Below are 27,062 nucleotides of genomic sequence, written 5' to 3' on the forward strand. Positions count from 1 at the left end.
ACTTCACAACATCTGTAGATTCTCTTTTTATTGCGTGTTCCAACAGAACTAGAAATATTAACATTTTCGCAAACAAAAAAACACCACTGTGTTAAACAGAACAATCAAACAGAGGTCAAATGTCAGTACTTATAATTACTGAATAAACTTTTGCTGTTCAAAACTTAAAGGCATCATAGCCAACACAGCCATCAATATACTGACTGTATATTTCATCAGTCACACGTCCATTTATAGATACATAAGACCTGCCAAAAGCTGGAAATCCAGTCTTCACTTCTAAAACTACATTTTTTCATCAAAAATTAAATAGTGCCAAGTTTAAAAATCTTACGATTTTAAGATCTTACTGCGACTATTATGACTAAACAATATAAATTGTACTCCATAAAAAAAAAGTTCTATTTCTACCAAACACACTTCTAGAACATCATTACTGAAACAAAGAAATAATAAACAATTAAATCCAGTCATTCCAAAGCTGAACTGTTCTTTAAGTGCAATGCCGAGCGTAACTCGCCAGCATCTCCATTCTGAAATAAACCAATTGAAAAAAAAAATAGTTTACCTACATAATCGGTATACAAGAAATTAATCTAAATGTTCATACTTACGAAGCATAGGCCGTCTCACATCAGCTCACCTAAGATAAAAAACAAAACAAAATAAAACCGTAAGCCACAAATTAATTACTTGAAATATAAAAGAAAATGTAACAGAAACAGGTAAAGCTTTAAATTAGTTCAAAGGTAGTCTACAATTCCTGGTTACATCAACCACTGATGAATATTATGAGACTTTTTTTTTTTTTTTAAATACCTGAATATTGTAAAGACTGTCTATACGAATTATTCATGGGGTGACTAGCTGAACAGTTAAATTCAGAAATTATTCATGCATAGATTAGACCACTTGAAGGTTTTAGAAAGAAACTGAATAATAGTATGAATCAAGGTCTTCATTAAACACTACCAGTCAGAAGTCAAGTGGACACACTTGAATTTATGTTTAGAGAAGAAATTTATAATTTCTTGAATCATTTTAATCCATGACCAAATCTATTTTTTTATATGATCTACAACCAGTAGGTGGCACTATCACCAAATGTTACTGTAAATCCGGCTCAGATAGTAACGACACCCTACTATGCTGTTTTAATATGACAAAGCACTACAAAAAATACAACATTTTGTTTTCTAGTAGTCAACAGTCAACCACTGTGATTTGGTAACTGTTAAAATAAACAACTCTTTTGATTGATCTGAAAATCGTGCTAACTAACTTTTCAATTAAAAAGGTTTTACAGCAGCAACAGAAGTAAAATAATTGTGTTTCCATATCATAGAGTTCATAAGCTATAAGCAGAAGTTAACTGATATTGTGTTCGTTTTATTTTTATTTATTTTGCAGCAACGATATCTTAGAGAGCAGGATATTCTTCAATATTTAACCCATAATTAAGAATTGAGCAAGTGTGTCCAAACATTTGACTGGCAGGCTATGTACTCTACACTATAAAGACAGAAAAGAAAATTAAATTAATACAATAGATCATCACTATTCTCACTCACAGTGTTTGATACCTGATGTACCAAGCATTGCCCTCTCTACAGGTCCGAGATCTTCACTGCTCTTCATAGGGTATGTATTTTGCTCCCCAACAGAATCTTGAGATGACTTCTGATCCTTTGAAAAGAGTGGCTGAGAACATTCGGCTTCGCTTGTGTGCTCAGTTGTCATGGATAAAACATCCACACTGCTGGAGATGTCTCGTTTAGATTCCCTGTTTGGTCCTTGCTCTTGCTGAAACCTGATTCCAAGCATATTATCGATATACACAGCATGATCAGCATCTACTAACTCTTTTGCAAGATTTTGTTTTCCAGTGACAACGTCGACCTCCCACTGCGTCTCCGAAGCATGCTGTCTGAAACGTATCTGAAGGTTGCTATGACACATACAGTTCTGGAAGAAAACGATGGCATCATCAGACCAGTCCTGGCCTTTGGGCTTAACTCCCCTCAGTAAACAATGGTAGGTGAATTTAGGTAATCTACTGAGCTCCTCTGGAAGTTTTTTTAGCTGGCCAACATCCTGCCGAGACAGAACAACATACTGGCCATAGTCAACCAAGTTCATGAGCACCGATGTCGACTCACACTGCACGATCTCTGCCCTGCACCATTTTTTCTTCTCTGCCGATTTCACCAAACAGCTCGCACCAGGAACAAAATGAACCTCTGGTAATGGTGCCAACTCTTCAGGAAGGTTCTCAAGAATGGCAGAGACTGTATCTACAATCAAAAGCAGGTCTTCAAGAACGACGTAAAATTCAGATGGGGTTGTGACGGCTGCCGCAAATCCTTTATATTCAAAGTTCATTTGGACAGGGGCCTGGAATAGAGTCTGTGGGCGATCACAGCTGCTCTCTGAAGACATGTCTTGGAAGCGAGGATGGTCAAGGGACTTATCAGGACTTTTCACTGACTCATTGTCTTTCACATCTTGCAGATCAACGCTAAATGGTGACTTAGAGGTTTCATTTTTTAGCAACATATTTGAATTTTTAACCACTGAAATTCTTGTTGCACATGGAGGTTGGAAGTGAAACTTTCTCTTTCTTGTTCTTGTTCTTTTTCTTGTCGGTAAGAAAGTGACCGCTTTCTTTATTTGTTCTGTTGCGACTGTCAGACGGTTTTCAAGTTCACATCTGCGTTGTTGTGTGTTTGGCATGGTCTGTTGCTGGAAGGTTTTTACTGCTTCAGCCTTGTGGATGTAAGAGCCTGCTTGGTTGTTGCTCTGGAAGGCTTTTGGAAATTTGTCTTGACTTCTCAAATCTACATCTTTGCTTTGATCACCATCATACTTTGATTCCCCATGCACATGACCATCCTCAACAATCTCGATCCTCACTTCCCATGAATTTCCAAGCTTTCTAATGAACTCAACCATTAAAGGTTTACCAACTACTTCCTTCATAAAAGAGTCATTTTTTTCAAAAGAGTAAGGTTTCGCAAGTGTGCATGGAGTGCTCAATCTGGGCTGGGACAAAAACATATTGGTTAGCATGTGAACATTCTTCCTGTCTACAGTTGCAGTATTGCCGTAATCAATAAACTCGACAGCTAAGTGGCCACAGTTTGATGCGCTGGTGACAACAGCTCTGTACAAAGCCAAGTCTTCTTCATACTCCGCCACAACGAGGTCCCCTACTTTTACTTCTGTTTCTACATTTTTCATGTTGTCCTTGAAGACAGTGCTGTTCAGTTCCTCACCCATCTGAAGGATGTTTGGTTCATCATCTTCCATTTGGACAAAGAAGCTTCTGACAGAATTGCAATGAGAGATAAAGCACACGCCTTTAGAACCTGGTTCCATTTTGACAGCAGGAAGATCACAAAGTTTTGGTAAGCTCTGATGAGGTGGCACCACTTTAAGAGAGCAGGGCGTGTCCTGCCTTTTTGCTTTTATTTGTCCTTTGCGTTCTGCTATAGGAGATTTTGTGGGTTTTGGAGTTTGGTTATCAACCTGTTTGATTTTACCACGTCCCCTTGCTTTGGAGTTCACTTTAGTGTTTGAAATGTCAACATCCACTTCATGGGAATCAGGTATGCTCACAGCCGAATCATGTTCTTCCAGACCCTGAGTTGACATGAGTTCTTTGACTTTTTCATTGACATGCACATTTCCATCATAAAGATCACAAACGAAATGTCCATTTCCGTCCCTTGAAACAAACTTGGCACGGAAGGATTTGTTGAGGATTTCAGTCTCGAGCCATGTTTTGACTTCGGGCAAATGTTCCCCCTCTGGAACATTCGAAAGACTGCATCTCAGTGCCTGCATTGGTGTCATCAGTAAGTCAACTGCAGTTGCGGGAATCGGCATAACATTTGTTTTCTCAGAAAGTTGCAGATCACCATAATCAACAAAGAACACACTCACATGCTGATGGGATTGAACAGGATGCGTCAGAGCCCTGTACCATTTGCCGTCACAGATATATTTGGCAAGGCAAACATTACTACTGCAGTCCCCATATGTCGCAGTCATGACGTGACTTTCTTCGGCAACTCTCTCCATCAGCGCATCAACGATCTCTGTATTCTTGTCAAGCTGGAAATAGATTTCCCAAGGACTGGAAACTTGAGTAACATACACCAGTTCTTCGCTTCCAGAACTTATGTTGAAAGAAGAGTAAACAAAGGAGCGAGGCTGGATTGATGAGATTAGCTGCTTCTGAGTTTGCATTTCCTCTGCAACGCCTTTCTCTACAAGGTAAGTGGTGGCCTGCTGAATAGGTGCATGAATAGTGACCACATAGAGGAGACCTTTTCCTTGCTCATAAAGGTGGGAATGAATTCTGCATATATGGGGCGAACCCTCAGACACAAAATCCCTAAACAAATTGCATGCCTCGGCACTCCAAGAGCTTCCTCCAACAGGTTCAGTCAAGTTCAAAGTGCATCGAAATGCTTGTTCATGAAGTTTAAAGAACTGTGGTGCAAGAGCTTGGATATTTTGCATATTTTCTTGGATAATTATGCCAAAGTCAACCAACATCAAAAACAGTTTGTTGTATTTTTCTTCTAACATGCATGCTCTGTGCCATCGGTCGTCCTTTGGAGACTTTACAGCACAGCATACTGCAGGCGACTTGAATGGAATTGTGTGTGTTTGGTAAAACGCCTGCATCTCTTCCATCAATTTGTCCAGATCAACTTTTGTGCTTTCATTTTGGCACCAAAAATCAGATGGAGAAGTTATGTGTGAGATAATGACACTTAATTCAGATCCAGGTTTGAAATGTATCGGTTTGAAAGTGTCCGCAGGAACAACCTTCGGTTTAGTTGTCTCACTGGCAGTACATCTTTCAGCATCATTCTGTTGTTCGTACTTTTGTTTCACATGATATGGATTGGGCCTAGAAGATGTGAATTTGTGAAAGGTCACCACATGACAGTCCTTTCTATTTTTTTTCTTGCTCAGGCCATTTCCCTTATCTTTACATGACGGCTCCATTTTAATAGATGCCAAAGCTGGGTTGTATCTCCAATCCAGGGCCATTTTTGCTGTTGTCATGATGGTTGCAATGCTAGTATTACTTTCAGCTCCTCTCTCAAAAAGATCAACAACATATTTGCCATTTTTCCTGTGAATCACGTGAACCATCAAAGTTTTGTCTGTTGTGACTTGCCTAAAGAAGTCGGATGCTGTGGTTGTCCAGATGTCCTCAATGGGAGCGACATGTGCTAAAGCACATTTCAGTGCAAATTCTGGTTGAATGGCAAACTTTACGGGAAGCTTCTTAAGTAACATGCTTGGCACCTTTTCAGTGTTTCCGAAGTCAATGAAAAACACTTCAGCTCCTTCTTTCAAAGTATCTACTATAAGGGCCCTGTAGTAATGCATGTCTTTTTCAAACATTGCACAGCAAAGTTCACCAGGGACTGGGTTTTCAAAAATCTCCTCATTCAACTGTAGTTTGTTGAAGTAATCTTTGATTCCTTCAGTCATGCTTTCAAAATCAGGATTTTGTTCTTTTGTCCTAATCCAGAAATGTTTTGGACTCTGGACATGTACCACATAACCCTCAAAAAGAGAACCGTCAGGTATTGCTTGACTAGGAACTGTATCAGAAGTCTGGACTGCTTTCGTCTCTGTTGCATACATCTTTTCAAGTACATTTTGGACAAAATTGGACTTGCTGCCAAAAACTTCACTTTCAAGCGGTTTAACTTCAGCTTGCTCCTCTGAGTGCTTCTCAGCGGTGCTCAATGTAACCAAGTAGAAATTCTGATCTTTCTGAAAGTCATCGATTTCAACCTCCAATGCCTTTCCCAGCAACCCAGTCTTGAGAAGCTCTAGTTGTTGGTCTTTAATGGTCTCTTCTTGTTCTTCCAAGCTTGAAAGTGAACATGGGAATGCCATGATCGGTGTTGAGAGGAATTCTGATGGTAGCTGAAGGATGTTTTCAACTTTCACCGATTCACAATAGCCACTGTCGACAAACACAACTTGGACCTGAGAGTTGAGAGGGAGACATTGCACAAATCCTCTGTGCCATTTTTCATCTTTCCCTTTGACTGCACAGAGCAAGCCGAGATTTTCAAGAGGTTTACTGTTTAGGGAACCACAGTCTGATTCACATGCAAGTGCCAATTTGTTTGACATTTCTTGTAGGTCCTTGCTCATGGATGACAGTCGACAGTAGAATAATCCAGGGTTCACGGCTGCAGCCACGACAACTCTTACTTTTTGACCAACTTTCAGCTTTGGGCCATTAAGTGACAGAAACTCTTCAAAGCCCAGCAGGCTTGAGGATTTGAGGCAACATTCTTGCCCCATTTGGTTTTCAATCAAGAGATCTGGGACAGATTCATTGCTTTGTGGAATAGGTTCCCCAATAAGCATCTCAACTAGTAGCAGAAATGTACTAGTGTCCACATGTCTCCCAAGACTCAGTTTTAACAAGTCACAATTAATGTCTGGAACTTCAAGTAAGAGGACATGGTACGGCAGACGGGCATGGATATATCCTTTAATCTGACTGCCTATCAAGGAAGAGAAATAACTCGCTGTCAAACGGTCCCATCGGTTCTGGACTGGCAGTATGTTGGCAAAGAAACCGCAGACAATCTTTGGTGGGAGCATAAGCAGTGTGTCAGATATACAGGACAAATGGCTAGGCCCAACACTCAAAACATCTCCGTGGTCCAGCAAAAACACATGGAACAAATCCTTCTGGATGTTTTGGACTCTTCCTCTGAACCAGCGACCAGACACAGCATCTTCTACCAAACAAAGTTCTCCAACTTTAACAAAAACTTTTGATTTCACAGCATTTTGAATTTCAACTTGGAGAATGTTGTAGTCCAGTTCACAGATGGTCATATATTGGCCCTGAAAGTGTACCAGTGTGTCCTCAGGGCTGCAGTCAATGTGTGTCAGCTTCAGCTCTACAGGCCACAAAACACATGGAGCCGGGAGCTTTGACTCCTCTTTTGCCCTAAAATACAAAAGAATCTTGTTATCAATGTTGTAAAATGTATAAAACATGCAATTTAAATCTGTGAGCAGGTAAATGACAGATGTCTCATGTTTTCACAAAATTGCAGTAGTATTATCACAATGCCATCCCGGGATGGGTATTTGCTATGTGGCAAGGTCAAATTCAGCACAATCAAAGGAAAATAGGCCTTATTATACTGGGAGAATGGTACAGGGAGCCACAGCAGAACATTAAAATGACAACATTCAACACATATCATGCTAACAAATTAAGATGCCTGTTCAACAATTCCTATATTAGATGCATAATTATTTTCCCCCATTCTCAACAGAAGAAATTATTTCACAAAGCAGGGGAATACAATCTGGCACAGATTCATATATTGTGCTGGCATATGTTTTGAATTTATAAAGTTACGGTAATTGCTCAATTCAGCTGCATGTGTACAGCAAATACAACAAAAGACAATGCGACAACTAAAGTAAGAAATCAGTGAAGAAATTAAAATGTCTTAACAAGTCTTGAGCATTCTTTCAACAAAGACCAGCATGAAAATGACGTTTGTTAGTGCTTAAAACACCAGCACAGTCTGGTCACATTTGTTTAAATATAAACCCAATGCAAAGCCAATCATTTATTGGCAGAGCACTGCACACATATAGAATATTGGTTATCAGTGGTTTGCATTGATTTTAATTATTTTCTGACCATCACAATGTTATGTTTGCACTAGTGCTGCAACAACACGTCGACGTCATCGATTACGTCGACTACAGAAATACGTCGACGTGCGTGAAATGCGTTGACGCGTCACACTGTTTGTTTACATCTCGCGTAATGGCATACTGGGAATGGAGAAAGTTGCATTCTATCACAAAAACAGAGACCACTATTATCAAAAGTCTGGGAATACTTTAAAAAGAGGACAAATAAAATGGCCCTTTGTTCCCTTTGCAAAACCGATATGGTGTACCACGGCAGCACAACTGCGATGCGCGAGCACCTCAGAGGAAAACATCTTGGCGGTGTTACGGTTTAACTGGTTACCGTGTGATCTGGTGACCAACTTCCTGGTTCAGGTCTGATATTCTTGCGCTTGCGGCATTCTGAAAAGTTGAGATGTTTAACTCGGTGCGGACGCGCCTGGAAAAAACGAGTGCGTCTCATCCGCGTCTCAGACAACTGTAAATTTATGGCTACTGTGGTTTAATTATAAACGCTATCATAAACTCATATTTACCATAGTAAAATATTTTCTTTATTATTTTATACTGTAAAAACTTCAACCACATTGGTTGAAAATTAACAAAGGTTGAAATATTATATTAGAAGTTGTACTTATATTTTTTTGTAAAGTTATCCAAAGGATTCATTAGTTAATTAAAAAAAGAAGATTAGATTAATTATTACATACTCATAAAACCCATCCGCTCAGAATCAAATACAAATATATTGCTATTAAATAAGACATATCAGGCTGCATTTGATTAAATCTCTTAATTTTTTTAATCAATATTTCCACTACAATTAAGTAATTTTTTCCACTGAATTCTAGAAAGATTTAAGTAGTTATGGTGTCTTTCTCAAGCTACTCAAACATCAATGGTTTGTCACAAACATCTACAAACAAAGGGAAACACTGTATAGTAAATAACTTAACACAAGGGTATTCAACCGAGGGTCTCGTCAAAAAATTAAAAAATGGGTAAAAAAAAAAAAAAAATTCACAGTCAATTTTAAATATAAGCACACTGAAATGAAAGAAAGAGCACCCTCATGATACAACATTATTGGCTAATCAGATTTAGCAAAAACTCAGAATCAGAAGTCAAAGTCAGAATCCACATGAATCATGCTCGCTCTCGCAAATCCTCTCTCATTAGCAAACAACAACACGATGTGTGTAAAAGATTCATTATACCATGTAGAGAACTTTATTTTATTGGAATGTTCTGAGTTCGCGAACTGAGATGATTGATAGCTATTTAGTGATTTTAAAATTATATCTACACATAAATGCGTGATTCATTTATGAGTAAAATAATTTCAATCATAATGTCATGTGTTTCATGTAACTGAAAATGTCCATCTGACTAGTAAAATTAAAATGTATTACAAATAATACATTTAATTAAAATTATACAAATAATTGACTGCTTTCTGCCTTTTTAGATTTTAATGAAAGAACAAGTGGGAGTATATGGTACAGTATGGGGCTTGTTAGGGTCACACCCCCTTTAAAATTAATTTTATATAAAGCCAATGATCACATACATAAACTTTTTGTATATATTAAGATAGCACAGCAATACTACAGCACGTAATCTGGTACGAAAAACTACAGGTGCATCTCAAATTAGAATGTTGTGGAAAAGTTCAAATTGTAAAAATTGTGTATTAAATAAATTAAATGCACACAGACTGAAGTAGTAGAAGTCTTTTTTTTTTTCTTTTTTTTTTTTTATGTGATGAATTTGACTTGCATTTAACAAACACCCACCAAATTAGAATACTTCAGAAGACCAATAAAAAAATTTTTTGTAAATTGTTGGCCTTCTGGAAAGTATATTAATTTACTATACTTGTACTAAATACTTGGTAGGGGCTCCTTTTGCTTTAATTACTGCCTCAATTTGATGTGGCATGGAGGTGATCAGTTTGTGGCACTGCTGAGGCGGTATGGAAGCCCAGGTTTCTTTGACAGTGGCCTTCAGCTCATCTGCATTTTTTTGGTCTCGTTTCTCATTTTCCTCTTAAAATCCTATAGATTCTCTATGGGGTTCAGGTCTGGTGAGTTTTCTGTCCAGTCAAGCACACCAACACCATCGTAATTTAACCAACTTTTGGTACTTTTGCCATTCACCTGGTCAGCAGAAGAAACCATGAAGAACTGCAAGATTTCTTGGAAAACGGGTGCAGGGACTTTGTTTTTCAAAAAACACAATGGATCAACACCAGCAGATGACATTGCACCCCAAATCATCACAGACTGTGGAAACTTAACACTGGACTTCAAGCAACTTGGACTATGAGCTTCTCCGCTCTTCCTCCAGACTCTAGGGCCTTGGTTTCCAAATGAAATACAAAACTTGCTCTCATCTGAAAAGAGGACTTTGGACCACTGGGCAACAGTCCTGTTCTTCTTCTCCTTAGCCCAGGTAAGACACCTCTGACATTGTCTGTGGTTCAGGAGTGGCTTAACAAGAGGAACATGACAACTGTAGCCAAATTCCTTGACACTTCTGTGTGTGGTGGCTCTTGATGCCTTGTCTCCAGCCTCAGTGCATTCCTTGTGAAGTTCATTCAAGTTCTTGAATCGATTTTGCTTGACAAACCTCAGAAGGCTGCGGTTCTCTCACTTGGTTGTGCACACTTTTTCCTTCCACTCAGCTTTCTGTTAATATGCTCGGATACAGCACTCTGTGAACAGCCAGCTTCTCTGGCACTGAATTTTTGTGGCTTACCCTCCCTGTGAAGGGTGTCAATGATTGTCTTGTGACAGATCAGCAGTCCCTATGATTGTGTAGCCTAGTGAACCAAACTGAGAAACCTTTTTGAAGGCTCAGGAAACCTTTGCAGGTGTTTAGAGTTGATACACTGATTGGCATGTAACCATATACTAATTAGTTGATAGTTAATTGGTGGGTTTTAGTAAAATGTGAGCCAAAATCATCACAATTAAAAGAACCAAAGACTTAAGCTACTTCATTCTGTGAGCATTAGATTTATTTAAAAAATTAATGAAAACTTTTCCACGACATTCTAACTTACTGAGATGCATCTGTACATCAATATAGCTGTGCACATGACTCAAGAAACATCAATTACCCTATATAACATGATAGAAGTCAAATCCTTACCTCTCCATTCGAATCTAAGGCATATGAATCCAATCTAACCATGAAGTCGAGGTAAATGTTAAGGCACCGAGCACGTCTGCCACAGCTTGGGATGGAGCTCAACACCCTAATAAAACAGCATTTATACAACACATATAAGTTAATTTAGGTAACTGCAATAATATCATGTTATTGTAAACTGATTATTTTATTCATTTCTGAACTGCACGATCATGTCACATAAATATAAAAGCACTAGACTGTAGAGCGAGCAAAACCTGACGACTGCAGTTCTTTATACGTTAATGCAAACACTCTATTAGTAGAACACTTATAAAGACATTAGTATTTCATAATTTATTAATCGTTTAATCAGTATTCTCTGCATGACACAACAGCCAACTGTCGAATCTGTCGAGCTGACGGATTATAAGAAGGTGTTTTTTTTTCTTCAAAAGTACTTTTTGATTGAATGCCGAAGCCATGAGTAAGTAATGTGTTATATTCAAAATTTTGTCTGTAGGATTTATAAACGGAGTTGTCTTTTACCTTCTCGTCTGACAAGATTATCCGAGCGCGCATCATGTTTTCTGGAAATCGCTCGGCCTTGACACGTGCTGTAAAACGCTGCGTTTGTGGGCCAATAAGAAATCGACTACATATTTCAACAAACGAACCGTAAAGGAGCCCAATGCTAGTTGTCGTCACACAGGTAGGTTGTCTGTTTATCAGTGACTTGTATAGTAGATTTTCAATTATATGCAATATACAAATGTTTGTTTTCTGAAGCAGGACCAGGACCTAGTTATAATAAAATTGAAAAATTGAAAAAAAAATTGTTCTGAAAATTGTATATACTCTTCAATTTCTGCAATAATGAGGCATGTTGTCACAAAATATCAGCATGTTGTGGGGTGTTTATAGTCAAACTGTTCCACAACAACACCTAAAACCTAATATTCTTTTATTGTCCAATATTTGTGTTTATATGGCTATTTCACAATATTCTACTTATTTGACATGGCTTTTTAAAACTAGGAACCTCACTGTGCCAAATAAAACCAGTAATAACCAAATGTTCTGAATATTGTGTATGAACGCATGTAAATGAAAGGCAAAGTAGCATTGAGGAGGCTGACTGGCGACCAACACCATATTTCAAGGAGATGATATCCCTCTTGGTTAATCATTAAAACCCAGAATCCATTGCCAGTCTTCTGTAAATAAGATAAATGACCTTAAGGCACTCACCTCTGTGACGCACCATTTCAGAGAGAGCAGAGCTTTAATTAAGACTGGAAGGTGTTATCTTGCCCATTCTTGGATTAATGAACTTTTCCGGGATGTATGTGATATTTGAACGGTTCTTATTAGAGTTTCTGTCATGCTACAGGTTTATTTTGTGAGCATTTGTTTCTGAGGAAAGAGGAAAAGCAACACACATAGTTGACAAATTGTTTAAATGTTTTTTGGAGACTCATTGGGACGCTTCAGAGATGCGTATCATTTTAGGAATGGATATATGCATCACATTGCCAAACGTTAGAATGGGCTGTTGATATTGGAATGTTTTAACAATTTAGATTTGGAGGGGCACTTTTTTATATTATTTGGTGGTTTTAATTTTGCATTCCAGTTTTTCTTATTAATTTCTCCTTGAACATGCCAATGAAAAGAAATATAGGGAGCCCATTGAAGAATGACACGTTTCATCATCGACAAGCGTCGCAAACAAAGAGAGCTTGCAAAAATGCAGATGACCTCCACGCTACAATTCTTGTTGACCAAGACAATCTCGGGAAAAACATGTTTTTCAAAGCCAGGCTTGATGAGGAGGAGGATTCTGGCATTAAATCAGGTGGGGAAATCAGCTTTGTTTTAAATGTTTTTCAAACTGGCTTTGATTGAACTACTGCTATGCTTTCAGTTCGAAATTCTCAATCTGTCACCGGTTTGTTTAGCAATTATATGTTATGAATAGTTTTGGCACACGTCACGGTTTGAAAGCTATGTATGTTATTCATTTGGCAGAAGCTGATGAAAGTAATGGAAGCATTTCCTCTGAAGAGGACCTGGGCCACCTGGATTATTCGAAGACATTTTCTGTCAAACAAACTGTGCCAAAGAAAAGCATCAGTCAGATCATCAAGGACAAGAAGAAACAGACTCAACTTACTTTACAATGGTACTCCCTCTTCGTTTCTTCTTTTAATGAAGCTTGCCATTGAAAGTAAACGTACAGAAATTGGAAGCAAAGAATGATAATACACTTGTGTTTTGTTGTTTTATTAGGCTTGAGGAAAATTACATCGTTTGCGAAGGTGTTTGTCTGCCACGGTGCATCCTCTACGCTCATTATTTAGACTTTTGTCGGAAGGAGAAATTGGATCCTGCTTGTGCTGCCACGTTTGGGAAGGTAAGAGGAGTTTTTATATCTTCAGTTATACAGTTTGTTTATTAGAAACGTTCTCAGTTCTGTCACTTCTAAAACTGGTACCTATTCTACTGACAGCTATTGCATTTTACGTTGATTTTAGTTGATTTTTAGAAAGCTGTCATGAAATATATCTGATAAAAGGTTGTGCATGCCAAATTAAACAAAATCAGACACAAATACCTATTGATTTTGTATTTACAGATTGATTGTAATGTATATTAGAACTCTATCATTGTCATTACAGACCATAAGGCAGAAATTTCCTCTGCTTACAACAAGAAGGCTTGGAACCAGAGGCCATTCGAAGTAAGAGAGAGCTGAATGGCCTGGTTACTGACTGAAAATGTTATTTATTACTATTAAATGTGCTATTTAAATGGCTACATTTAAATGGCTCTCTGTGTTTGTCTTTCAGATATCATTATTATGGTATTGGAATCAAGGAGAGCAGTGCGTATTATCACTCTGTGTACTCTGGAAAAGGTTTGACACGGTTAGTTTTGACCTTCATTTCAGCGCCCAATTAGAAGTCCTTGAATGTTTTGAATAATCTGTAATGGAAGTGATTTTTCAACGTCCATACTGAGACACATTATATTTATTGACATTTATTTTCATGATTCATTTATGTACATCTTTTAATGTTTAATCATATCAGTAATGTCTCTTTACATGTTTTGCACAGATTCTCTGGAAGCAAGCTAAAAAATGAGGTTGGCAGTTTTACTAATGTTCATATTAAATAGAAGTGCTGCACTTCGATTTTAGTACCTCAGCATTCTCAGGAAATTCATATATACTGTTCAAAAGTTTGGAGTTGGTATGTTTTTAAATATACAGTATTAATCTCTTATGCTCACCAAGGCTGCATTTAATTGATCGAAAATAATAAAGTAAGCGACCATTATTGCAGTTTGCATTTTAATATTTAAATACACATTAATAATGTAATTTATTCCAATGAATTCAAAGTTTAATTTTCTGCAGCCTTCAGTGTCACATGGAGCTTCAGAAATCATTCATGCTTTTTTGGTGCAATGATTACCAAGATCGATATCAGTATAAGCCGTACTTGCTGAATAAAAGTATTGACTGAATAAAAATGACCCTAAACTATTTTGTGGTGGAAAATGCAAAACATTTTGTGGTACATTCTTGCAAAATGTAAGACTTTCACATGCATTGCATATGTATATGTTTTAAAAATGTTGTCATGTTTTGTTAACTAAACAGCAGTATAATAGTACTTATATGCATTCTATTTATTATTCACAGGGAGGATTCACCAGAAAATACTCTCTTAGTTCTAAAACAGGAACACTTTTACCTGAATTCCCGAGTGCACAGCATTTAGTGCTTCAGGAGTCTGTTTCAAAAGATAAGGTCTGTTCATTTCTATGGAGACCCATTCCAAAATGCTGTTTACTGTATATGTGCTACTTCTAAAATGTATTATTATTATTTTTTTTTTGTTAGGTCGACACATTGATTATGATGTACAAAACCCACTGTCAGTGCATTCTGGACAATGCCATTAATGTCAACTTTGAGGAGGTGCAATTTTAAGCTCTTAAAGAATCTCTAACCATCTAGATTCTAGAAAAATCCACAGTAATCAATCCCATTGGTTCCAGATCCAGAACTTTCTACTTCACTTCTGGCAAGGAATGCCTGAACATCTCCTGCCACTGCTAGAGAATCCGGTTATCGTGGACATCTTCTGTGTGTGTGACTCTATACTCTACAAAGTGAGTGTTTTTGAGCCATATCTGGGTGTCACTATGTGTATTTTTATACTGTCATTCAAAGGATTTGGGCTGGTTTAAAATAGTTGTGCTGCTTTATGTTTTTGTGGAAACTGTGATAGTTTTAAGACATTTTAAAGCATTTTAAATGATTAAAATATAAAAAATTGGTATCATTTACATGAATAATTCCATTAATACTTTTTGTTGTTGTTGTTGTTGTTGTTGTTGTTGTAGCTCATATTCATCACATCATGTTTGACTCAAACGGTCTGAATTATTTTCCACAGGTTTTGACTGATGTCCTCATCCCTGCTACAATGCAGGATATGCCAGAGAGGTTTGTCTATTAAACTGCTGCATTATATAACACACGTTTGGTTTAAATGCAGTCGATTCAAAAATATGTTGAATATGATGCCATTAAGTGTTTTTGAGTGAGTTTAGGGAAATATCTTTAGTCTTTTGGCAGATATTCGAAATTTTGCCAAGCACTGGGAACACTGGATGGTGTCTTCCTTAGAGAATCTTCCGGAAATCCTCTCGGAAAAGAAACTGCCGATAGCGCGACAATTTGTGTCTTCCTTAAAGAGACAGACCTCCTTTTTACATCTTGCACAGGTAAATACATTGTACACAAACATCAATAAATCGTGCCTTTGGCCTTTTTTTTGTTGTAAAAGTGCAATTATAATTGATTTATATCTTTTCAGATTGCAAGACCTGCACTTTTTGACCAGAACGTAGTGACTTCTATGGTGAATGACATTGATAAGGTGGATCTGAACAGTATTGGTTCTCAGGCACTCCTTTCAGTTACAAATGACCAAGATTCCGACTTCTACTCTGAATGTGAGTTACTGATGGCTTTTTTCCCCCAAATCTCATATGCTGAGCCTCAAACTATATTTATGACTTATTGATCTCATCTGCTAGATGACTCAATTTCAGTCTTTCAAGAGTTGAAAGACCTCCTGAGGAAAAACGCCACGGTAGAGTCTTTCATTGAATGGCTGGACTCGGTGGTCGAGCAGAAAGTTATTAAGGTTTGTCGCATTTCAAACTCTCAGTATTCAGGCTAGACTGTTAATTTTAAGTTGCATATTATCTGTCTTCTAGCCCAGCAAACAAAATGGTCGGTCAGTGAAGAAGCGAGCTCAAGATTTCCTTCTGAAGTGGAGTTTTTTTGGAGCACGAGTGATGCACAATCTCACCCTAAACAACGCTACTAGCTTTGGTAAACCTTTAGCATGCATTCATATAAATTGCAGTCACTGATTCAGTTGCTTTCAAACTCTCTAGATATAACTGAATCTTAGTAGTATAGTCAAATCTGTACTATTCGTTCAGGCTCTTTAGCAGAGAATGAGCCATAAAAGCCTGTACAAACAAAGCTTTATCTTGTGTCGCGTGTCTGCACCCTGATTAGGGAGCGACCTTTTTTCAGTGTTCATAACATTTGACGACCCTACAGGTGTTCACAAAGCCAAACAAATTCACCTGGTAGGCCACACATTTGACCTCAGCAAATCTCTGGGAAAACTCTGGTTGTGCGCATTGCATCGTGGGATTTAGTCCTCTGCTTAGTGTGTTGTTGTTTTTTGTATATAATCAGTGATCCTGGAATACTGTACCATGAACTGCAAAAACAGGTTCTGAACAAAGCAGGAGTTTGCTGCTTTTAATCAAAAATCAGATACCTTTGATTATTATGGTTATTAAGATTTAGGGAGTGATTTTTGCAACATATACTAAAACAATTCAACTTGGTTTAATGTTATTTACAGGCTCGTTCCATCTCATTCGGATGCTTTTGGATGAGTACATCCTGCTAGCCATTGAAACTCAATTCAACAATGACAAAGAGCAAGACCTTCAGAATCTACTGGAGAAATACATGAGGAGTGCAGGTACCTTCAATTTTTTTGTTCTATTTATGGGTTTATTAGTAGGTTATTTTTTTGTACATTACAGCTTAAATGTAAGATTTGTTAATTGTTTTAAAAAACACCAAGGCTGCATTTATTTGATCAGAAATACTGTGAAATCATTAGAAAATATGATAAATATTTAAAATAACTGTTTTAAAATCAAGTGTCACATGATCCTTCAGAAATCATTCTGATACGTTGATTTGGAGTTTGAGAAATATTTCATATTATTATTATCAGTGTTGATAACAGTTGTGCTGCTTAATATTTGTGTGGAAAAAGTGATCACATTATTTTATGAATAGGAAGTTCAAAAGAACAGAAAATATTTTGTAACATTATAAATGTTTTGGGCATCTTAATGTATCTTAGCTGAATAAAAGTATTTAATTTCCTAAACATAAAAAACTAAACGGTTCAATGTACAGTATGTGCAAATGTCTTTAACCCAGTTTAATGTGAATTTATTTTCTTTTTTTATTTTGACAGATGCTAGTAAGGCTACTTTTACCGCCTCCCCAAGTTCCTGTTTCTTGGCCAATCGGAATAAATCAGGTGTGGCGTCCAGTGATTCGACTGTCAAGGATGAGAACCCACCGGAACATGACTTCCTGTCTCTCACAGCTGCACAGCAGGGGCCCGGGACCAGTTCTGTTGTGTACCATAGTACCGATCCAGACAACTTCACTATATCTGGTACTTAAAACAGCAGCTCACATCTATTTGAGACATATTCATGTTTAATATAGTCAAAAAAAGTTCTTATTGAGTAAAGAGTGCAACACTAACAGTCACTTTTTCAGAAACATTATATTTCCATAAACAATAATATTTTAAATATTAACTATACTATAAAAATATTTATTTTTTGATTTATTTATTTTTATGTTTCTTTGTCATTGATTGAAATTTCTGAGAAAAAAATGGGCAACAATAAAAAAAAAAAATCATCGCGATTAATCGCAATATTGTCTTTGATTAATCGCAATTAATCACATTGTTATACACAAAACTAACAATGCATTCAAAAGTAATGTATTGTGCACTTTTTTTTATTATGAAAAAAATTTAAGCCTACTGCTATAAGAACAAAAGTTTAATAACATTTGGTTTGCAAACACTTTAAACAGAATAAGGTGCTTTTTACAGCAGTGTTCCTTTTAATTAGTAGCAGTTAAAATATTTATATAATATAATATAGTAAGGTGTTAACTTGCCCAGCCCTAATATTAATATAATTACTATTTCTTTTCAGGTCAAATGGATTACTTGCAGAACAGTGCCCCCCTGATGACCCCTCCGATCTCTCCTGCCATGATCAACCGCAGCAGCGTGATCAACCAGGGCCCGATGGCTGTGAGGCCACAGAGCAGCTGCCCCATCCAGCCCCAAATGTCCTGCCAGAGCTTCTCCGACAGCATGTACCAGAGTCTGCACAATGCTAGTTCAGGCTCCTATCCCAGCTCGTCTTACTACCAGCCTGCGTTCAGAGCTCAGACTCACACTCCAACATCAGCCTATCAGGCTCGTGCTGAATACGCACCCTTCTCTGGACACCAGCTGACCAAAGACTGCTTCAGCAGCAGCTGCACCGTGTCTCCCTACAGCTCGAGGGCTGCAGCCACTGCATACGCAGCCTCTGGTGACCCTGTGATGGATACTGAGGGCGTACAGCTGCTGGACTCAGTCTACAGCTTTGGAGGAAGTGCTGCCAGTGGAGATGGATGTTCAGGTCCAGTTTGCAGCTCTGGGCACAATGGTGAGAAAAGATAAAAAGATTATTGACCAGTTAAAATAAATGTGTAAGAATTGACACTACTATTTAAAATTTGGAGTCAGTAGGATTGACTTATTTTTTAAAGAAATGTATACTTTTATTCAGGATGGATGCATTAAATTGATCAAAAGTGACAGTGAATACAGTTTATACAGACATTTATACAGTTAAAAAAGTATTAATGTAAAAAAATGATATTCCAAATTGAAGTTGCAAAAAGGTGAGAAATGTTGGTATGTTTCCGGAAATGTTCCACCCCTTATCAACCCTATTCCAAAAATATTAAGTAGCGCAACGCTGATAATAATAAGAAATTTTTTTCATTGTAATACTATTTCACAACATTACTGTTTTACTGTAATAAATGCAGTATTATTGTTTTACTTTCTGAATAATTATAATTAAATAATTTAAAAAAAGGAAATTAAATGAAATTGCTTGATGAATCATGTCCTAGTATTTAGTGTACACACTGAGCTGCAGGCAATCCAGATCATGTCACATTTTTATTCTTCTCTATTCTGAATATCACTTATTGTCCTTTCTTCACTGTTCCTATAAAAAAGTAGCACAAAAACTGACCTCAGATGACAAGATTTATCATGTATGTTGCAGAGCAAGGTTAATATGATTGTTATTTTCAGATGCTCCTTTTGAAACATTACTGTTCTTCTTTCTCCTGGCCAGGATATTACAGCAGCAGCGGGTATGTGGACACTCAGAGGATGGGCACGTTTATCGATCAGCATGTGTCCGTTATCAGCAGCGTGAGCAGCATTCGCGCCGTTTCGGCCTATGCTGAAGTACACGACCCTCTCAACATCCTGGACGACACGAGCAGGAAGACAGCAAGACCCTACTACACGGACCTGTCCGAAATGGGCACACACACAGCAGGTGAGGACAGAAATCTGGGGCTAGTTGTATTTATAACACTCTAAAACCATGCTGGCATAACAAGAGTCAAATATAATGATGGAAATTTTAAATAAAAGATATCTGTTTTTTTTTTAGATTTTAAAAGAGACTTGAAGTCTCTTATGCTTACCAGAGCTACATTTATTTGATCAAAATCTCAGCAACATTGTGAAATATTATTACAGTTTAAAATAACTGTTTTTTTTTCTTTTTGAATATATTTTGAAATGTATTTTTTCCCTGTGATGCAAAGCTGAATTTTCAGAATAATTACCGTAATTCTATGTAGAAACAAGCAAGAAACTTGTTGTTATTATTATTATTATTATTATTATTATCAATGCAGAAAACAATTTTTTTTGTGAAAACCATGATAATTTTTTTCATTATTCTTTAATGAATAGAAAGTTCAAAGGGACAGCATTTATTTGAAATAGAAACCTTTTACAACAATGTAAAAGTATTTACTGTCACCTTTGCTCAATTTAATATACAGTTGATGAATAAAACTATTATTGCTTTAAAAAAAATCCTCCTAATCCCAAATATTTGAGTGGTAGTGTATGTTGCAAAATGTCGCAGTTCCATTAATTACTTCAAAACATAATTTACTCTTCAAATTTTACCATTAAAAAGTCATTAAATGACATAAAATGAACTACTGGCAGGTTACCATTGTGACAACTTACCCCGCTCAGTGTGCATTAAATGAACTGCATCTTTACTCTTGTACAAAGACAAACAGTGGACATTTTCAGCCGTTTTTTTTTTTTTTTTAACCAAGACTTTAAGGTCTGTGCCTACACATAGTGTGACAACTAGCCCCAGCCTTTCTTATATATTGAATGATGTCATTATGCATGGCTATTTCTATCTTCCATAACTGTCATATGCTTCTTTATATTGTCCTATTTCAGGATCCAGCATTGCTCGTTCCTGCTCCGTCTCGACACCCTGCATGTATGGAACTCCTGCTCCTTATCACTCCCAGAATGCACTGCTGCCTCTCCAGGGGACCACCGAGATCAGAGAAATGGTGTCGTCTCTGCCCCCCATTAACACTGTGTTCATGGGGTCAACTGGAGGGCTGTCTTGACTGAAACCTTATCTGTAATTCAACATCTTTGCTGTACTCACAGAAGGTGAGGCATCTTTTAGCCTATCTGTATTTTTCTTTGCCAATTACATTGCAAAAAGACTAATTGATTCACAAAATGTTTCTTTCTTTTTGCTAACAGTTAGGATTATGACAGGTAATGGCCCAATTATATTTTATTTAAGGTTTTGTAGTATATTAGAGAATACAGTTTCATTATTGTTCTTGATTTGGCTTTCTTGAATAAATATAATTTTTGCTTTATTTTTTCTGGAGGTCAAACTTTATTATTTAATAAACTACAATTTAAAAAACAGCAACACTGTGACCATCTCATATCATTTTGTAAATGTTTCCACAGATGTTTCCACAATTAATGGCTTACAGCCTTTGATTTCAAACGATATCTTTCTTGGAAAAAGCATTTATCCATAAAGGACATTACTAATGCAGTCATTAAAATGAGACGAGCATTAAAGCAGCAGGACATTAATAGAGCATATGTTCAGATCAGATATACTGTAATGCAGGCCTGTTCACAAGGAGTTATTTTAGTTTTTGTTAATATTTTCACTTAGCTTCATTTTTATATTTTCATTTTAGAATTTTTGTTAAATTTGTAGTATTTCTTGAAGTATTAATGCTTTTGTGATTTATTTCATTGATTGTGTTTTCATTATTTTATTATGTTATGAAATATTATTACGTTTAATTTATTTCCATTCAAGTTTTACTTTAGTTTTAGTTTAGATTTGGCTTAGTAATTTCAGTGCTTTGGCTTAGTTCATTTAGTTGCCAAAGCAACATTTCTATTTTTTTTTTTTCATTTCTATTTTCATTTCATTTATGTTTTGTATGTAATTTTTATATATATATATATATATATATAATATATATATTTATTTTTTTTTCAATTACACAAATAATATATTAACCATGTAAGATTTAATTTAAATGACATTTTAAAATATATCAAAATGTAAAACATTGTATCAAATAAATGCAACCTTGTTGGGCATAAGAGTCTTCTTTCAAAAATCTAACCCACCCCAAACTTTTGATTATTTTGACAAATAATATTTCCATAACATTTACGTTTTGGAAGTAATTTTATTAATTCAAATGAAACTTAGTTTAGTTAGTTTGCCAAGGCAACATTTCTAATTTTAATTTTTTGTTTCAATTATTTTACAAGTTTTTGTTTGAGGTAATTACAAATAGGAAACGCAATTGTGGATCAAATTTGGTTGTTAGGTGTTAGGACAAAGCTGTTCAAGTATTGTATCTCTTTTGGTGTGGTTTATTCACCCCTGGGTTCTTTAAATTTAGCTTTGTTAGTCTTAGAGCAGATGGATGCCTATAAATCCATAATAAGATTGTTTGAAATGATATAATTGCATCATAATATATTTGTATGTACAGAGCTGGTGCAAACTCGCACGGCTCGGATGAGGTTTTCAGCATTTGTATGTGTGTAAAGATGTGACACTAAATGATAAAACCATGCTTGCCTTTATCTCCTCAAAGGGAAAATCCATTTCGGGCCTCAGACAGGAACAGATGGCTTGAAATGTAATGATTACAAAATCCTGACGTTAAAATAGTTTAATTACAAAGTCAATAATGCCTCCAACAATTGCCTGGGCTTTAGTGTAAAAACAACAGAAGGCAGAACGCAAACTTTGGGACAATGTTTAACTAGAACTTTGCATTAGGGAGGGAGACTCCATATGCAGCTCTGGCAGAGCAAAGATCAACAGATCCTGTGTAATTACGACTCTCTCTGTGTGTGTGTGTGTGTGTGTGTCAGAGAGAGAGAGATGGATTTAGTGCAGTAATGTGTGCTTAACTGACTACCGTCACAATCATATTTACTTCTCACGCTTTTATAATCCTCTACAATTTTCTCACAACAGCTTTCAAATCTTAATACACATCTGTAGCTTTCTTTCTCCGCATAGGAATATAACCATCATTCATTGCACGTTTCTTTTTTTGATGTCTCTTTTGCTCACCAAAACTGCATTTATTAAAAAATAAAGTTAAAATAGTACTATTGTGTAACTGTTTACTTAGTTTAATATTTTTTAAATGTAGTTTATTCCTGTGATCGAAAGCTGAATTTTCAGTATCATTACTCAGGTCTTAAGTGACACATGATCCTTCAGAAATCATTCTGATATGATGATTTACTGCTCATGAAATATTTCATTATCAATGTTAAAAACAGTTGTGCTGCTTAATAATTTTGTGGAAACTGTTTATTTTTTCTGAATTCTTTGATGAATATAAAGTTTAAAATAACAGTTTTTCACTTGAAGAAGAAAATCTACTATATCTTTTATATCAAAATTTCTTTACTGTCTTTTTGAATATTTTTTTGTCATTGAATTTTAATTAAAATTAATTAATATTACCGACCCCAGACTGTTTATGTGTACATAGGGTTGGTTTTTCTTTTCTTTTTTTTTTTTTTTTTTTTTTTGCTATTGGGTAATTTCATGCGATTTTAATAGAATGTAACGTTAGATTTCTAATCAACCAGCAGGGGTCGATAAAGATTTGAAGCCATTTCCTCTAGCTGTGGTTGTAGCATATAACAAGGTTTATTTGATAGCAGGAAACAGTCATTGACATGAAGGATATTAGACTGAACACTATTAGATGCTCAGACATGAATACAAATTTTTTTGTTAGTTTGGAAAAAAAGAATAACATTTTTATTCAGCATGGATACATTAACTTAACAAAAGTGACAGTAAAGTAATTTATAATGTTACAAAAGATTTCTATTACAAATAAATGCTGTTCTTTTGAAGTTTCTATTCATCAAAGAATGCTAAGAAAGAAATTCAGTTTCGACAAAAATATTAAGCAGCACAACTGTTTTCAACACTGATAATAAAAATAAATGTTTCTTGAGCAGCAAATCAAAATTTTAGAATGATTTCTGAAGAATCATGTGACACTGAAGACTGGAGTAATGATGCTGAAAACTCAGCTTTGCATCACAAGAATAAATACATTTTTAAATAATATTCAAAGAGAAAATATTCATTTCAAATTCTAACGACATTTCACAATACTGCTGTTTTACTGTATTTTTTATTAAATAAATGCAGCCTCGCTGTGCTTTCATTGCTCACACAGAAAGCCTCGCTGACAAGCGGCACACAGATATGCAGACTGCATTCAGACAGTAATAGTCAACACATTATCGCCAGGATCAACTCAACTCACAGCAGAAGTGTTTCCTCAACACTTGAGATTTCAGGGGTGAGAGGAAAAAGCCCTACAGCATCTATAGCAACACATCCATGAAGGAACTTTATCACTGTGTACAGTTTGCAAAGGAGGCTTTTGATTAGATTTCCCATAGGGGTTTGTTAACAGGTTGTCAGAGAACTTTCTAAGTGTCACTAGCCAATTAAATGAGTAACATAGGCCCCAACATTTCTTAAAATATCTTGTTTTTTGTTTGCCATGAAGATAGAAACTCATACATGTATGGAGCAAATGGAGGGTAAGTAAATAATTACAAAAATAAATTTTTTGGGTGAACAGTCCTTTTAAAGAAGTTTCTGTACTGACACAAGTTAAGTCTCGGCCAGTAGAGGTTTAGATTGTCAGGTTATATGGGTTGAAGAAGTTGTGTACCCAAAAATGAACATTTGCAGAAGATTTATTAACCCTCATGCCATCCAAGATGTAGATGAGTTTGTTTCTTCATCCGAACAGATTTGGAGAAACTTACCATGACTTGCTTATATGGATCCTCTGCAGTGAATGGGTGCCGTCAGAATGAGAGTCCAAACAGCTGATAAAAACAAAACAATAATCCACAAGTAATCTACTCCTCTCCAGTGCATTCATTAACATCTTGTGAAGTGAAAAGTTGCATCTTTGTAAGAAAAAAGAATCCATGATTAAGGTAACCTGACCTAACACTTTGCTCTCAGTTGCATTCATTTTGGCATATGGGGAGAAGTTCTAACTAATTTCTGTCTAATTCTTGTTTTCAACTGAATGACTCTCTCTTAATGCCACGTGCATCATCATATCCTCATGTAGGAATACTCTTAGGTGTCAAGTGCTTTATGTCCACATAGAGGCAGTGTAGTGCAGGAGATTGACTAAGGTCTCTCACTCTGTATCATGAACCTGTTTCATGCATTATAGTCTCTCTGAGACTGATCGTTGACAATCAAGACTTTAAAAACGAACTCATGTCATTATCTTTATTTGGGTTGATATTTTCACACTTGAGAAAGGCCCGTGTGTATTAAAACTGACATTTGTTTCATTGTTCTGACATCCAAGTGCTGATTATAATAATTGACTGCATTTCCTTTGGGCCTTCACAGCTTTCTCCACAGTTCTTCACAGCCAAAGGCTGTCTATCAGTTCAAAGGTTTTGAATAACAAGAAGCTCAAGAATTCCACAACTGCATGTGTCCTAACCTGGAGTGAGCTTCAGGCCGCTGTAACAGTATTTGGAGAGCATTGTGGGCATTTCTCTCACTGGTGGTAAATGTGTGGAGGAATCTCTCATGGGCTGCCTGACGGAGAAGTTGCTGCAGCACTGTAGATAACATAGACAGACACATGGACATACAGACAGACACACACACACACAAACACACAGACAGACAGACAGACAGACACAAGGACAGACAGACAGACACACACACACACACAGACAGACGCACGCACGCACACACACACACACACACAGACACAGACAGAGAGACACGCACACACACACACACACAGACAGATGCACGCACACACACACAGAGACAGACGGACAGATAGATAGATAGATAGATAGATAGATCATTCAACAGTTTCAGTAATCAGATCCATGGCCTTACTGTTGCTAACCATGCGCTACCAAAAATGTATTTTCAAGAAAAAAATATCCCTTTATATTTGTCATAAAACAAGATAAAGTACTTGTTCAAATAAAAATTGTTTTTCTTAGTGCTTAAGTGTATACGTTTTTGTTTTTAGCCACTATGGGAAAAACTGTAAAATGCTAATTGCGTTGTTTTTTGGGGTTTTTTTTTTTTGTTGTTGCAAGATTACGTTTGCTTTTATCTTGCATTGTGAATTTTCTTTTACAACGTTTCACAATCTTTATGGTTATCAGGTCGGCCAAAACAGCTTAACCTCTTTTGTGCACCCCGTGCTCTTTTTAAAGCAAAAAATAATTGCAAATTCAGTCGTTAGCTTTCTTAATCGTGTAGCGTGAACTATGCAAACCCTGAGCATCCAGCTGGTTCCGCTCCTGCTTTTGCCCTGTATGATCTCCATTCGACGGACGGTCTATTGGAGATGGAGTCTTTACACGTTTATCTTTTAGCTGGGTGGAGTGAAAGGACTCTATTCATTACATCATTTTAATTAGAGCGGGATGTGAGACGCCACTTGTGAGGGCCACTTGATGCAAATGGAATTAAAGTGTCAAATGGGTGAAATCAAATGAATATGTTCCTCTAAGTTCATGCCTCGGTGTCAAGAAGACAAAACAACAAAATCTCCAAATAATGTGAGTAAAAACACTATTGAAACCTAATATGCAAACGTGCTCTTAGGTGTTCATATCATTTGCTGCTAACTGAATTTGATGCAGAACATGCATGAATCACACGAGGGTTTTCGTTGTTGTTCTGGGTAGCTTTTTGATATTTCGCTATTGCGTTTGACTGTGTATGTCAAGCTAAATAGATGTCCCCCATCCCCCTTTCTCTTTGTTACAGACCCTTTGCCTCACTGGCCTGTGTCAGTGTCTCTTTTGTGAGGACGTCCCATGTCTCTATGGCAGCCCAGATGAGGTTCAGTGAAGGCAAGACATGTGATGTCTGGGAGAATATGGCCAGGTGTGACGGGGCTCTTTTCAATGGGGCGGTCAAAATGTGCAAAGACGAATATCTCCCAGAAATATTAAGACAACATTTAAAAGTGACAGTAATGCATTTTTTTTTTACAGAACACTTATACTAGCCCTTCATCTCAAAATAAAAAGCTACTATAAAATAATTGGATTATGACAATTATATTGTATTATACAAAATATAATTTTACTATGCAATAAGCAAAGGGCTTTTGTTTATTGTGATTCATTATGCAGCCAGCTGACTGTAATGTTATTTTATGTATGTAATATTAATATTAAGAAACTGCTGACTGAAAGAAAACAGGACAATACTCATTCAGTAATTACATTTATTTATTATGTTACAGTTTTTAATTGGTTTTAATTATATATTTAACTATTTTATATGTATATATACAGTAGATGCAT

The 27,062-nt window shown here is 36.4% G+C and overlaps 2 protein-coding genes across 4 annotated transcripts; one reads left to right on the forward strand and one right to left on the reverse strand.

Annotated features, from left to right (window-relative positions):
- Positions 1–13: 13 nt before the first annotated feature.
- tdrd15 (tudor domain containing 15) lies at positions 14–11,483 on the reverse strand. Its single transcript, XM_052585579.1, has 5 exons — positions 11,401–11,483; positions 10,873–10,978; positions 1,572–7,009; positions 615–643; positions 14–533 (listed from the first exon to the last, which is right to left on the reverse strand). Exons 2-4 carry the CDS (start codon positions 10,878–10,880, stop codon positions 630–632), a joined length of 5,460 nt encoding a protein of 1,819 aa, XP_052441539.1. The 5' UTR covers positions 10,881–10,978; positions 11,401–11,483; the 3' UTR covers positions 14–533; positions 615–629.
- Positions 11,427–26,950, forward strand: rfx6 (regulatory factor X, 6). Of its 3 annotated transcripts, none has more exons than XM_052585582.1 (20): positions 11,427–11,563; positions 12,528–12,709; positions 12,883–13,036; positions 13,144–13,267; positions 13,533–13,594; positions 13,704–13,781; positions 13,974–14,001; positions 14,564–14,671; positions 14,765–14,842; positions 14,923–15,036; positions 15,324–15,373; positions 15,495–15,654; positions 15,747–15,885; positions 15,970–16,079; positions 16,153–16,270; positions 16,821–16,943; positions 17,454–17,660; positions 18,220–18,723; positions 19,429–19,638; positions 20,577–21,462. In XM_052585582.1, the coding sequence occupies exons 2-20, from the start codon at positions 12,658–12,660 to the stop codon at positions 20,753–20,755; spliced, it is 2,598 nt and encodes an 865-aa protein (XP_052441542.1). In that variant the 5' UTR covers positions 11,427–11,563; positions 12,528–12,657; the 3' UTR covers positions 20,756–21,462. The 3 variants fall into 3 exon arrangements, with proteins under 3 accessions (XP_052441542.1, XP_052441541.1, XP_052441540.1); XM_052585581.1 differs by lacking the exon at positions 11,427–11,563 and adding an exon at positions 26,518–26,950 and having other exon boundaries at positions 12,136–12,709; positions 20,577–20,801; XM_052585580.1 differs by lacking the exon at positions 11,427–11,563 and having other exon boundaries at positions 12,136–12,709.
- The last annotated feature ends 112 nt before the right edge of the window (positions 26,951–27,062 follow it).

The sequence above is a fragment of the Carassius gibelio genome, chromosome B20 (assembly GCF_023724105.1).
Source record: "Carassius gibelio isolate Cgi1373 ecotype wild population from Czech Republic chromosome B20, carGib1.2-hapl.c, whole genome shotgun sequence".
Classification (NCBI taxonomy): domain Eukaryota; kingdom Metazoa; phylum Chordata; class Actinopteri; order Cypriniformes; family Cyprinidae; genus Carassius; species Carassius gibelio.